The sequence below is a fragment of the Jaculus jaculus genome, chromosome X (genome assembly GCF_020740685.1).
Source record: "Jaculus jaculus isolate mJacJac1 chromosome X, mJacJac1.mat.Y.cur, whole genome shotgun sequence".
In the NCBI taxonomy this organism is placed as follows: domain Eukaryota; kingdom Metazoa; phylum Chordata; class Mammalia; order Rodentia; family Dipodidae; genus Jaculus; species Jaculus jaculus.
In genome coordinates, this window is record NC_059125.1 from 43,443,321 (window position 1) to 43,457,531 (window position 14,211).

The 14,211-nt window shown below is 36.7% G+C and overlaps 1 protein-coding gene across 12 annotated transcripts in view; it reads right to left on the bottom strand.

Moving 5' to 3' along the window:
• Cask (calcium/calmodulin dependent serine protein kinase) overlaps nt 1-14,211 on the bottom strand; it is a 361,845-nt gene that overhangs the window by 98,561 nt on the left and 249,073 nt on the right. For all 12 annotated transcript variants that reach the window (XM_045140293.1, XM_045140292.1, XM_045140290.1 and 9 more), the window contains exons 8-9: nt 11,573-11,695; nt 3,984-4,067 (exon numbers count right to left, since the gene is read on the bottom strand). In XM_045140293.1, coding sequence (XP_044996228.1) covers nt 3,984-4,067; nt 11,573-11,695 — 207 coding nt within the window. The remainder of the gene's footprint in view (nt 1-3,983; nt 4,068-11,572; nt 11,696-14,211) is intronic.

The following is a 14,211-nucleotide window of genomic DNA, read 5'->3' on the forward strand; positions in this document are numbered from 1 at the left end:
GTTTGGTACCTCATACATCATAAACTAGGCTTGTTTTATATTTATGCAGGTGGTTCACTTCTTTAATCAGAGCACTTGGGAGGTGAAGGTAGGAGGACCAGAAGTTCAAAGTAATTCCTGTCTACATGGCAAGTTCTAGGTTGTCCTGGGCTACATGAGATCCTGTTTCAAAAGTAAGTTACTAAAACTTCAAAAATGTTTAAGTGATTAGCTGGCAAAAACACAAAAAAGCTAAAATGGCATGAAATACCAAATCAGGAATTATAATTGTTTATAGAGTAACTAAATTAAAAGTACTGACATTAAAACTATAGTAATATATTAAAAACAAACATAAAGACAATAGCAAAGAATACCTCCCAGTGAGTTGCTATGTCTGGGAGGCCTCTGAGGTCCACAAAACAACACAGGCCAATTCTCTTGCCTATCAGAACCAGATGGTAAGATCCTATTGCTAAGGGCACTGCATGATTCAGTTGCAGGACAGTGAAAAATCAGACCTAGAACTGAGCTGAATGCTTATTTCTTGCTGATTAGCTGTCATAGTATTAGAAAGTGTTATTTATACTGCTAGGGGAGAAAAGTCATTAACAATCTTAATCAGCAGTGGACTTCGCAAACTATACAATTGGCTAGCCAGGCAAGATGTGTCCATTGGTCTAACAGTAGAATGTCTATTATGGGGGTAATCAACTATTCTCAGAATGGATTTGAAGTCTATTTCACAGGAGGAATTTATGCCTGATACTGAAAGCCTAATCAAAAGCCCATGGCTGGGAAGGTCATAAGCCCTATAAGGGAAACTACTACTGTTGTTTGGATAAATGGATATATTATGCCTAACAAACCACCCTCTAAATATTTATGTTTATGCCCGTATTAGTGATGCTCTCACTTTTGGTTAGAGAAGCCTCTTTTCAGATGGAGGTCACTACTGGAGATTCAAAGCTTGTCAAAGTAACTTTTGAGTGCTCAGTACTAAATGAGACATCTCTATCACATCTTTCAAGGTGCAGGGAACATCATGAAATGGGAGACAGAAATAATGTAAGAACCAGAGTATGGGGATGAGTGCTCTGAAAAGCTGCCAGTCACAAAGTGGCCATTCCATTTATGACCTCACAGTAGCTGTGACTAGCTGTAGAAAACCTATACAATATTGGTCCCATCAACCTGTCAGCATGGATAATGGAGGAAGGCAAAAAAATCCCATTTAAATAGAAGAGGAATTACATGGAAATAAGGGATTCAGGATGAAGGATGAGGGTAAAATAAGGTAAATGGGAGGGGATTATGAACTAAATGCATTACATATGTATAAAAATTATCAATCTCCAGGTGTGGTGGCATACACCTTTAATTCCAGCAATTGGGAGGCAGAGGTAGGAGGATCACCATGAATTCGAGGTCAACCTGCGACTCCATAGTGAGTTCCAGGTCAGCCTGGACTAGAGTGAAACTCTACCTTGAAAAACCAAAAATAAATAAATAAATAAATAAATAAAAAGTTTTAAAAATTAGACTGTTGCATCATTTGAGGAAATTCAATAGTGTCTGGGTTTAAGGATAGGCACGTAGCTGCTCATTTGTCAAAATATCTGTGCAGGGGGCTCTGAAACTTTTTTTTTAAAATATTTTATTTATTTATTTGAGAGCGACAGACACAGAGAGAAAGACAGATAGAGGGAGAGAGAGAGAATGGGCGCGCCAGAGCTTCCAGCCTCTGCAAATGAACTCCAGATGCGTGCGCCCCTTTGTGCATCTGGCTAACGTGGGACCTGGGGAACCGAGCCTCGAACCGGGGTCCTTAGGCTTCACAGGCGAGCGCTTAACCGCTAAGCCATCTCTCCAGCCCGGCTCTGAAACTTTTAATCTCTGTTCCATAAGCTTGTAGGAAAGGCAGAATGAGGAAAATTAGCTCCCTGAGGAGGACAGATATGGCACACATTACCAAGTGGCTGACTACTCACAGAACAGCAGTCTGACCAGAAGATGACAATAAGTCCATAATGACCCCATGGACATTCCTAATTCTAGGTTTCTTGGCAGATGTTAAAACTTTAAATAGTCCTGCAAAGGGATGTGGTAAATGCACATGATCCTTATCTGCTGTGACAGTTTGGTCTTGTTCAAATGAATCTTAGTCACTAGTTTGGCTATTTTTGGCCCAAGTCTGATTTTGTGGCACTAAGAGAAAAACATCATGTCTCCTGTAACAGATGATCCCAAGCCTGAGCTCCTTGGTGAAATGTGTCTATATTTGGACAATAGAAGTTTTAACCTTATATTGTGTAATGTCATATGAGGCCAAGGCTATGTTTGAAGTTAAAAAGACTTAAGGAAGAATTTTAATTCAAGTGCAGAATTTCCATGGATGGAAAACTAATTGCAGACAACAACAACAACAAACAAACAAAAAACCCAAAAGCCCACAAACAAAACAACGAAATTTCAATGTTAATGAGAAGGCTGTTTTTTTTTTTTTTTTTTTTTTTTTTTTTTTTTTTTTTTTTCTCCAGGTAGGTATTGAAACAAAGTGAAATCTTAAGAAAATTCTTTGGGCACAACTCAATAATGGCATATCATTAATAATTTTTTTTTGACAAGACCTTTAAAAACAAATAAAGAAGATCCAGTTTGAACTCCTAACAACAAAAATAACTAGGAGAAAGGCCTAAATGGGAATATTCATCGTCAACATGTTATGGGAAAATTTCCCTTGTTCTATAATAGCCCTCACTGTCCAATAAAATGCAAAGATGGGAATGTTCCCTATCTGTGCTGTCCAATATGGTAGTTACTAGTTATGTGTGGTTACTGAGTACTTGAAACATGTTATTGTGATTGGGGAACTGAAACTTGGATTTTATTTAATTTTAGTTAATTTAAATGTAATTTGGTACATGTAGCTAGTGGATATCATGTTGGACATTATATCTTCACATAGTAACATTATAGCCTGATAGTTTTCCCTAAAATTCATATAAATGTACAGTTATATAGAAGGATTCATAAATGTTAGGAGGACAGAGAATAATAGATAATTAATGCTAGTAAAATTTAAGAAATATGAAAATTAGAAGAAAAGCTTCTAATCATATGACTAAGGCAGAATGTCAGCCACTTAAAGAACAGAGCATTCTCAGTACCACGGGTTAAGTAAAAAAAAAAAAAAAATCATACAGTCATCTCCCCTGTATATCTTGGACAAGGTGGTACTGTACCATAGCATTTTTTTTCCATGCTGGGAAGCCTCCATTATTGAAGATTGGGCCTTCCCAGAATGTTTAATGGCACAAGGCTCCCAAAGGGGCGATTATTATTTTGCTTTCAATTTTTTATGAGTTAGAAAACACGGAGACTAAAGAACAGATACCTATGAAGAATAAAGGAAGGAAGACAAGAAAGGTGAACTGATAATATTCTTTAGTGGACCATGGTAGTAGGAATTTTATATCTATTGTTTTGCAACTATTCAAACTGAAATCCAATTTTATGTCAGTTGTAATTTCCATTCAACTAAGTTCATATTAAAATAATAATATTTCATTTTTGGGGTCAAGGTATCACTTTATAGGCCAGGCTAGCGTCAAACTCATGATCCTGCTGCTGCAGCATTCTGGGATTACAGGAATGTGTTACCACACTTAGATAATGTCACAATTTTGTAAAAATATTTAAGCTTGAGAAAACCATCTCAATTCACACTCAATAATAATGGATTATAGTGTAGTTATATTTCTGCTATGAGACAAAACAAATATAAAATGTATTTTCTAGATATTCATTTTGATTCATACTGAGATGTTAACTTAAATGAATACAAACCTAAAAGGCTACTGAAATGGTGGCAATTTTTAGGAATAATTTAGCCATAACATAAACAATGGCCAACACAAGGATATATTTGTGGGAATCAAAACAGAATAAAAATATTATCACCAACTATATTTGCTTGGCTTTTGTTGATTTCTTTAATGTACCTTTAGTTTTCTCCTTGCATTGAATTTCCTCAGTTGTTCTACTGTTTCTGGGAGATGAATCTTGTAGGCATAACGATCCCGCTCCTGTAAAAGAAGTAAGCTTATGATCATATGCAACCTGTTTAAAGAGTGAAGAAACTTATTATAAAACAAACTATGAAGGTCACATTCTTTTAAAAGATACTTTTATTTATTTATTTGCAAGCAGATAGAAATAGAGAAGAGAGACATACAGATAGAATGGGCATGCCTGGGTCTCCAGGTACTAAAAATGAACTCCAGACATATGTGCTACTTTGTGCATCTGACTTCATGTGGGTGCTAGGGAACTGAACCCCAGTTGTTAGGCTTTGCAATCAAGTGCTTTAACTGCTGAGCCATCTCTCCAGCCCTGAAGGTCATATTATTAAATATGAATTTTATACTTAATATCTGAGGTTCTGAAGTTATCTTTGACATAAAATTTTTTCTTCATTTTTTTATTGACAACTTCCATGATTGTAAACAATATCCCATGGTAATTCCTTCCCTACCCCCACTTTTCCCTTTGAAACTCCACTCTCCATCATATCCCCTCCACCTCTCAATCAGCCCCCTCTTTCATTCTGATGTCATGATCTTTTCCTACTGTTATGATGGTCTTTTATAGGTAGTGTCCGGCACTGTGAGGTCATGGATATCCAGGCCATTTCGTGTCTGGAGGAGCACGTTGTAAGTAGTTCTACCTGTCCTTTAGCTTTTATATTCTTTCCGACACCTCTTCTGCAATGGACCCTGAGTACTCTTCTGATCTTTGACATAAATTTTGTTGGGGAAAACGAGCCTTTGAAAAATTTAGTCTACAACTGATTAAGCATTATGTGCTGACCTTTCAACTAGGACATACTTTTCAAGAATATCTAATTTACTTATTCTTCCATGCAGGATGAACTTCAATACCCAACAAAGGATCACTCTGTTTGATCTTGTCCAGTAAGAAAACATTATAGTTTTAAGAGAGAGAAATTTAGAATATATTTTTTCTTAGCCCAGCTCACATCTGATTTGTTTTGCTAGATTTGTATTCTGGGGCAACACAGAGCAAGCATATCAATTTTTCCATACATTAACCTTTAATTATGAAGTGAGTGATTGTGCTCTCATTACACTGTTGGCTGAGATAATGTACCTAGTCTCAACTACTCACGCATATTTCAAACTTCTCATACTTTTTTTTTTTGCTTTTGTTTATGAGGTAGGATCTCTCACCCTAGGCCAAGTTTACCTGGAATTCCCTCTGTCTGCCTAATGCTGAGATAAAAAGCATGTGCCAGCTATTGTCATTCTTCTTACTCTTCCTTTGGTTCTACTTCAATTTGTCAATTTACCTTGAAAATTTATTTGCTGTGTATATGCATTCATTTCATAAATATTTCTTGAGAGCCTATTATGTCAGGTGTTGTTCTATGCACTTAGGTCACACACATTAAATTAATGGATGTCAGTTCTCATGTACTCCAGTCAGGGAAGATGAGCACACATGAAAAAGGTTAAGTTACAGAGTATGTCAAAAACACAGTGGATTAATGTGAAAACTAAAGCAGTGCTAGAGGGACTGGGTGCATTACACTTTAAAACAGGGTGGTTAGCAGAGGTCCAACTGAGAAGACACCATTCAAAAGAGACAAGGGAATGACTTAAGTAGTGACAACAACCAATACAAATGTCCAAAGGAGGGAGCGTGTGTAGAAAGTTTGAGAAGTGGCAAGCTGATCAATATAACCTAAAGGGAAGGTAGAAAGAGTAAATCCTGAAGAGATGACAATGCTAGAAGATGGCTGGGAGGGGCCTTTGCCCTTTATTCTGAGTGGGACAGGGAGCCACTGGAGGTTCTTGAGCTGGAGTGACATGATCCTTCTTAATTAACTTTAAAGGAATACCCTGAGGATAGACTGTGAGAGATGAGGATTAAAAACCCAACCAAACCAAACTAAACCAGGAAGACCTATTAGGAGGCTATTGAAGAAATCAAGAAAAAAATGAAAAGTGAACATAAAGCTAGATGTATAAGGTAGCACATATGTCTGGTGTTCGTCTGCAGTGATTGGAGACCCTGGTATGTCCATTCTTTCTATATCTGTCTCTCAAATAAATAAAATATTTTTAAAAGAAAGGTAAGAGCTGGAGAAGATGGCTTTGTGGTTATTATCTAGTTTTTTTTTTTTCATTTTTGCATTATGACCTTGAATTCATTTGTGATCTTGAATTTACTTTGCCAAGTGGTATTCTACTTTTCATCTGTGAATGGGTCTTGGCTTGTTTCCAGTTTGTGACTATAGCACAAAAAACTTCTTATGAACATTCATGTACAAGCCAGTCTTTGGATCAATATATTTGTATTTCATGTATAAATACTAAGGCATAGAATGGCTCAACTATAAAACTATGTTTAACTTTTGAAGATGCTGTCCTGTCAAATTGTTCTCCACAGTGGCTGTGCTGTTTACATTCTCCCAAACAACATCCCTGCTAATATTTAGTATGGCTAGTCTTTTATTTTTATTTTGGCCATTCTAAAACAAGTGTACAAGTACCTCATTGTAGAATTAATTTGCATTTTCCTAATGACTAATAATGTGAGCATCTTTGCCTATGCTTATCTGTCATCTGAATGTCAGTTCAAATCTTTCCTGGTGTGAATTGGATGGTTATGTTTTATGAAGTTTTGTGGATTCTCTATGCTCTCTAGATCAAAGTTCTTTATCAGATATATCATTTAGAAATACTGTGGTTTCCTTTTTACTTAAAAATATTTTTATATATTTGCAGAGAGAAAGAGAGAGAGAACGAGAGAGAGCAAGCAAGAGAGAGCACAAAAGAGTATATGGGCACACCAGGGCCTCTTGCAACTACAAAAGAACTCCAGATGCTTGTGCTGGTTTGTGCATCTGGTTTTATGTGGGTACTGGGGATTTGAATCTAGGCCATCAGACTTTGTAAGCAAATGCCTTTAACTGCTGAGCTATCTTCCCAGTCAAGTATGCTTTTTTTTTCATTCTTTTAATACTGTCTTTTGAATAACAGAAGGTTTTAGTTCTGTATGGATTTTTTAGACAAAGAGAACTATTTTTTTTAGCAATTGAATGGGGGCTATCAGAGAAAGTTAGGAGCCAAGCATCAAACATTTTGGTGTGGGCAACTGGAAATCTGATTCCGAATGCCCTGGGAAGACTGGGGTATGCAGCCTGAAAGATGAATGTCATGGTTGGATTCATGGCAACAAACAAGCAGTGGAGATGATTTTGAACACACTTTCTAACAGAATAAAAACTGAAAACAAGGAAATCAATTCAGAAGTGAAATGCCAAAATGAGTGCTCAGTGACTGATGAGCTACAACAGTCATGTTTCAATCGATGCCTCTGTCAGTTGCACTAAAGAAACCAGGTTAGATACGTAAAGTAAAGGTTGGAAAATCTCAAAAGCTAGAAAAAAGGAGGGTAGACTGGATAGGGATACTAGGACTTGAGTGGCAAACCTAGGTTGATATTGATGTTTTCTCTTTATTCCTTTCTCTCTCTCTCTGTCTTCTTCCCTCCCTCCCTCCCTTCCTTCCTTTCTTCTTTCATACCTCCTAACATATCCTAGACTGGGTATGAGAACAGCCTGTGGTCTGAAAACTCTAAGTACAAGGAGCACATACAAATAAGCCCTAAGAAAAGCCCACACAGAAGAGGCTACTCCTGTAGGACAGAACCTGTTATATGTCTTTAGGCTATGAAATCTATTTCACAGCCTGGCTCCATCTTCTTCTTTTCAACAGATTGTTAAATTTACCATATCTGTGACCATGAACTCTATTCGCTCATGTGAAGTAGACAAATAAATAAGGACAAAGCTCAAAAGTATGTTTAATTATTTAAATAAAATTATGCTTTAATTGGGAATTTTGGTATGCTCTAAGATTTAATGAGATTTTAAAAGTCTATTAAAATATATCTAACTAGAAAAGAAGCAATAATAAACCCAGGGTCTTATAAATGAAGCCAAAACACCCAATATTTTTTCTGGATTAAAGTTTCTCTTGACACTAATAATAATGTGACATAGACAAACAAATTTTCTCTCTGTTCCTTGTACTTTGTAAAGTATGTGATTCATATTCCTTTGTGTACATTAAGTGCTGAACACACTAACTGGTGTAACTGACTTATTCAAAATTCAAATTCATTAACCAGATATAAATGGCTCTATCATATTGTGTGTGTATATATATATATATATATAAAATGCATATATATGTATTTTTGCAGTACTGGGGATGGAGTCCAGGGTCTTATGTCTGCTAATCAAGTACTCTGCCACACAGCTATAATCGTAGCTGTTACAGTCAACATATTAAGGTTACAATGGGTGTGAAAAGCTCCAGCATTAATAAGGAGAGTATAATACAATTTTACTTGTCCTAATTTTGTTGGAGTTAATATCCATAGCAAGTTATCATTGATTTGTCTGATGGCATATTACTTAGTTATACACTCAAATTCCTTTCAAACAGGGAGTAAATAAATAGAAACTTTTTTTAATCACAGAAATGGTTATTTTTTCTTCCTTTTATTCACTCAAAGCAATGATGGTATGACTGGGCACTCTTCATTATAAGAATTTCCCTCACTTTATTTCTTTACTTTGCATTTATCCAGTAGTTTTTCATAAGTAAACCACATCTCAAATTTTAGCCATTCTAAACCAATACCACTTACACCTACTGTAATGAGTTATACAGATACCTAGGTCAAGGATTAAGGTTCGACAGAAACTGCTTTCCCTCCCCTAGCTAGGTAATCTTACCACTGAATTCTTCAACTTCAGATGACATGTAAGAAAAGCAACAGAGCTGAAGTGAGTCCAGACATGGCCAGTGACTGTGAATTCAAACAGCCTTCTGAATTTTTTTTCTTTAAGTTACTGACATTTTTGATCTTTCTGGTGCCAGAAATCTATTATGTATTAAGTTCAGATTACTTAGAGTAAGAACTACACTTACTGGCAGAGACAAGGGTTTCAAACACAGATACTATATCAGCCAAGATAAGCTTTAATAATGAAAGCCAATGTTAAATATGTACTATATAATACTAAAATATTTCATAAAGGATGTTAAAAATGACTTAACTGGTTGCTTGTTATTTGGCATATCAACTAGTTTCTATGGATGGAGAGAAAGCTTGGTGGTTAAAGACATTTGCTTGCAAAGCCTGCCACCTGGGTTCAAACTTTCAGTACCCACATATAGCTAGATGCACAAGTGGCGAATGCATGTACAGTTTGCAGTAAGAGACCCTGGTGCACCCATTCTCTCGGTCTCACTCTCTCAAGTAAATATAAAAACTACTAAAATAGCTTTTAAAGAACAAAAGTCACCTTAGTGGAAGGGAGGGTGAGGGAATTATGATCATGGTATAATATGTGTATCTATGGAGGTTATGAATAAAAAGTTAACAAAATAGGGCTGGAGAGATGGCTTAGCGGTTAAGCGCTTGCCTGTGAAGCCTAAGGACCCCAGTTTGAGGCTCGGTTCCCCAGGTCCCACGTTAGCCAGATGCACAAGGGGGCGCACGCGTCTGGAGTTCGTTTGCAGAGGCTGGAAGCCCTGGCGCGCCCATTCTCTCTCTCTCCCTCTATCTGTCTTTCTCTCTGTGTCTGTTGCTCTCAAATAAGTAAATAAAAAAAAAAACTTTAAAAAAAAGTTAATAAAATAAAATATGGCATATAAATCTACATTAGGAAGAAACTGAGGTGCAAAGAAAAATCTTTTCTAAACCATTCATTTCATATCTGGGAGAAAAAAAAAACTAAGAACATAAGAATCTACTTTTTTTGTGGGGGGAATTGGAAATAACTAGTATTGAATATAAAAGAGCCAAATGCTCATTTGAGAAATAATACTCCCTTTAAGGAAAAAACAAACAAACAAACAAACAAACAAAAAAAAACTTTACTGGGACCATACCCAGAAGAGTAGGACAGGGTGAAATCAGAGAGGTATCAGAAAGCCCAGTTGGACAGCAGATGAAGGAAAAATACTTTGGGGGAGTATCCCAGATTCAGGACTCACACAGACAACATTTAATGGCAGCACAATTATATGAGGACTCCCAGGGCCTGAGTATAGATTGAGAGGAAGAGGAGCAGGGACAGAGGCCAGTGGTACTTCAAAGTGCAGAGGTGGGTGAGGGGATTTGAGGATAGATAAGATAGATCTGAGGAGGAGGACTCAAGAATATCAGCAAGGATGTCTGAGAGTAGATATTCTGAAAGTTAAGGGAAGTCAAACATTTCAGGAGATGAATGTCAAATGCTGTTGACAAGCCAAGAAAGTCAAGCTCTGGGATTTGACCACTAGACTTAGCAAAGTAAAGGTCAGCAGTGACTTGGTAAGAGCTGTTTTCTTTTCTTTCCTTCTTTCCCTCTTTCTTTCTTTCCTTCTTTCCCCCTTTCTTTCTTTCTTTCTTTCTTTCTTTCTTTCTTTCTTTCTTTCTTTCTTTCTTTCTTTCTTTCTTTCTTTCTTTCTTTCTTTCTTTCTTTCTTTCTTTCGCTTTTGTGCTGGTGGGGTTTTTTTGCACATGCTAGGCAGGTGTGCTAGTGAGTTATATATACCCCCAGACCAATGAGAGCAGCTTTAGTGGAGTTGGTAGACTGAGATCATGACTAGTGTGGGTTTAAGACAAAGGGATAGGAGAAATAGAAAAGTGAGAACAGACAACTTTTTATAGGAATTTTGATATCTAGGGGAGCAGAGACTGGAGGCCAAAGCTAGGGGAGGTAGTAGAATCAAGAGAAGGTATATGCATGCAAGTGTATGTAAGTACCAAAAATTTATTTAAAAAATTTTAGATCCAAAAGACACAGAAAACTGATAAATATGGAATAAGAACGAGATTGTAACAATGCTGGGCCTTATTCATAGCTATCCTGGGATGCATGCGGCTCATGTGCTGCAGGTTAGATAAGCCTGTATATTAAATGATGGGATTCCATCACTAACAACTTTTGTAATGTAGGGTGAATCTTAACCTCTCTCAGTTTTATTCCACATAAAAAAGAATTTCCTAAAATTACTATATAATATTTTAAGCAAATTATTGTTTCATTAATATCTCAATATTCATTGGAAATATGGGATATAAAAAGAACTTTTAAAAACATATCTTTCCCCTATCACAGTACATCCAACCCTAGCATATACTGAAAAACAGTTAAATGCTACTGCGCACAGAGCATATTGTCACACTCAAAATAAAGATAATTTAAGATAACATGGTATTGCTTTAGTTGTTAATGTTGAATCTCTGATACATGTGTTGTCAGAGAACAAATAGGCCTTCCTCTCTCCCATATTCTGTCTTAATCTACTGTTGTGCTGTGACAGCTGAATGTCATGTAAATGATCACAGACAATGTGTGGGAAGAGCAAATATGATGGACAAAACTGAGTGAAAGGGCTCAGAAACAAGAAAAGGTAAAAAAAAAAAAAAAAAGGGCCATCTTCTACAGCTGTCACTGAAGTACTCAAGTAGAGTGTGGATGGCAGCCTGTCAGCACATATACCTTAAGCCATGGGTGATTCAGTGCTTCATAGACAGTGATCCTTTCAGCAGGATCTAGCATCAGCATACGACGTACTAGGTCTTTGGCACTTTCAGAGATATGGCTCCACTGCCTTGGATTCATCTAAGGAGAAAAGAAAGGTACATAGTTAATATTTGTTGTCATTTAATATTCTGTATTGTTTCAATATGAGCAAAATTCTCAGAGCAAAGAACAGAAATTGGATTCTAAAAGGTTTGCTCTCTGAGAAAAGATAAATGCAATGCTTAATGATTAGTGTTCACTGTATAAGAATTTGTACTATTAAATGTTTTGCATATTGTTGTTTTAAATTAGAGTATTTTCAATAAAAACTGAAAGGTAGAACGCTCATTATTTCTAGTTTTTTTAAAAAAAATTTAGATCCTCAACTAAAAATGCTATAATCCCTTGATCTAGAAAGGACTAAAGTAAAATTTAAATATTAAAATACATAAAGAAAAAAGTTAAAAATTAATTAATTCAGTTAATTAGTGTTGTGTGTGTGTGTGTGTGTGCACGCACAAGCCACAGTGTGCATAAGAAGGTTAGTGGGCAGCTTTGAGGTGTCTGTGTTCTACCTGTTTTACGATGGGGTCTCTTGCTGCTGTAAATAAATTACTGGGCTGCATGTGAATGTCAGACTACCTCATCCAAGTGCGTTGGATTCCTTGACTCTGCCTCTACTTGTCGTAGGTACATTGGGATCACAGAGGCATGCACCACTTTACATCCAGTTTTACATAGTACTGGGGAATTGAACCTGGGCCAGCAGGCTTTGCAAGCAGGCAGGCAGTTTAAACTGCTGATCTCTCTACTCAATTCTTATTTTTTTTTCCAAGACAGGGTTTCCCTATATCACTGAGGCTAGCCTGGAATTCACCCTGGGACCCAGGTTGGCCTTGAATTCTCATACCCTCTGAAATGTTAGGATAATAGGCCTGTGCAACCATTCCTGGCTGAAGTAATATTTTAAAAGAGGAATGGGATTTTCCAGATGGTTCGGTGGATAAAAGAACTTGGATTTGATCTCAAGCAACCACATAAAAGCTAGGTATGACTATATGCCTGTAACCTCAGTGCTGATGGGATAGAGACAGGACAGCTGGGGCTCACAGCCAGCTTCAGGTTCAGTGAGACACTCTGTCTCAGGGAAATAAGGTGGAGGAATGATGGAGGAGGATACCTATATCTTCTTCTGGTCTCCACAAGTGTGCATATGGGCATATATATCTGCACACATATTTGCTTACACCACAAATACTATACCCATCAAAAAAATAAAAATAGAAACTGAAAATTGGAATCTGGTGTTCAGTGTAGAAACATACTCTTGTGATCCTAGCAACTGACAGGCAGAAGGTAGAGGATTTTGAGTTTGAGGTCAGACTGAGTTACATAGGAATACCCTGTTTCAAACACACATATAAAAAACACAAATAAAATTGGGACCAGAAGTAATTGTGAAGCTATGAAGAATAATTAATAGGATATTTTGATAAGAGTATTCAGAACTGAAGAATAAAACATCCCTAGCAGGGCATAGTGGCACACCTTTAATCTCAGCAAGTGGGAGGCAGAGGTAGGAGGATCTCTAAGAGTTTGAGGCCACCCTGAGACTATATAGTGAATTCCAAGTCAGCCTGGGCTAGAGTGAGACACTACCCTGAAAAACAGAAACGAACGAACAAACAAACACACAAACAAAACAACCAAAAAAAAAAAAATCCCCTGTAAAACAACTTACTATGTGGACTATCAAAACCATTGGCAGTTTAGTATCTTGCTGTATAGATAGCAATTGATCACTTGTGACAACAGCATCCTAATGGCACTTCATTTTTTATATAGTTTTGGAAATATTATTTGTAATTTATAAAAAAGCGAACAGATGCCACATGTTAGTATATATTCCAGTTTAATTATCTCTGATACCTCTCTTAAAAGATCAAGTAATGGTGTCTAGGGAAAAAGATATTACATGTTGTCTTTCATATGAATACTCTATGTTCAAAAAATGCATACAAGAAAGCAGAAGGGAGATTATCTGGAGGGAGGAAGAAGATCACCGGAATGGACAAAGATGGGCAAAAGAGGATAACAGGAGGGCATATATGATCAAAATACAAAAACAATATACACAGAATATATGCATGAAAATGTCATAATGAAGACCATTGTTTTGTATGCTAAGTAAAAAAAATAATAATAAAATGAGAAAAAGCACCAACTCAGCAAATGAGAATAAAGTAAAAGTAAAAAAGAATAAAATTAAGAGCAACAGTAGGACTTCCAGTGTTCCTCACCAAAACATTTGAGACTGTTGGCTTGGTGGTAGCCTGAGCTCTTGCTACAGATCTAGGATGGTAACCTTAAAGAAAGGCCTTGGCCACTGAAGCATGTTACCTGTTTAGTCAATATAGTGAGCTACACCAGAAAAGTTCTGAAAGAAGTCTTTGTGAAGTAGTAGCTACTATCAGTTGATCCTCACATCTGGACATCCAAACTGGAGACATTCCCATTGGGTGCCAGATTTTAGTATTAGGACCATTATGAAGAGTTTCCAGACGTTCTGAGAAGATGGTGGGATACAATTCATGTTTCAGAGAATAAAGGAAGAA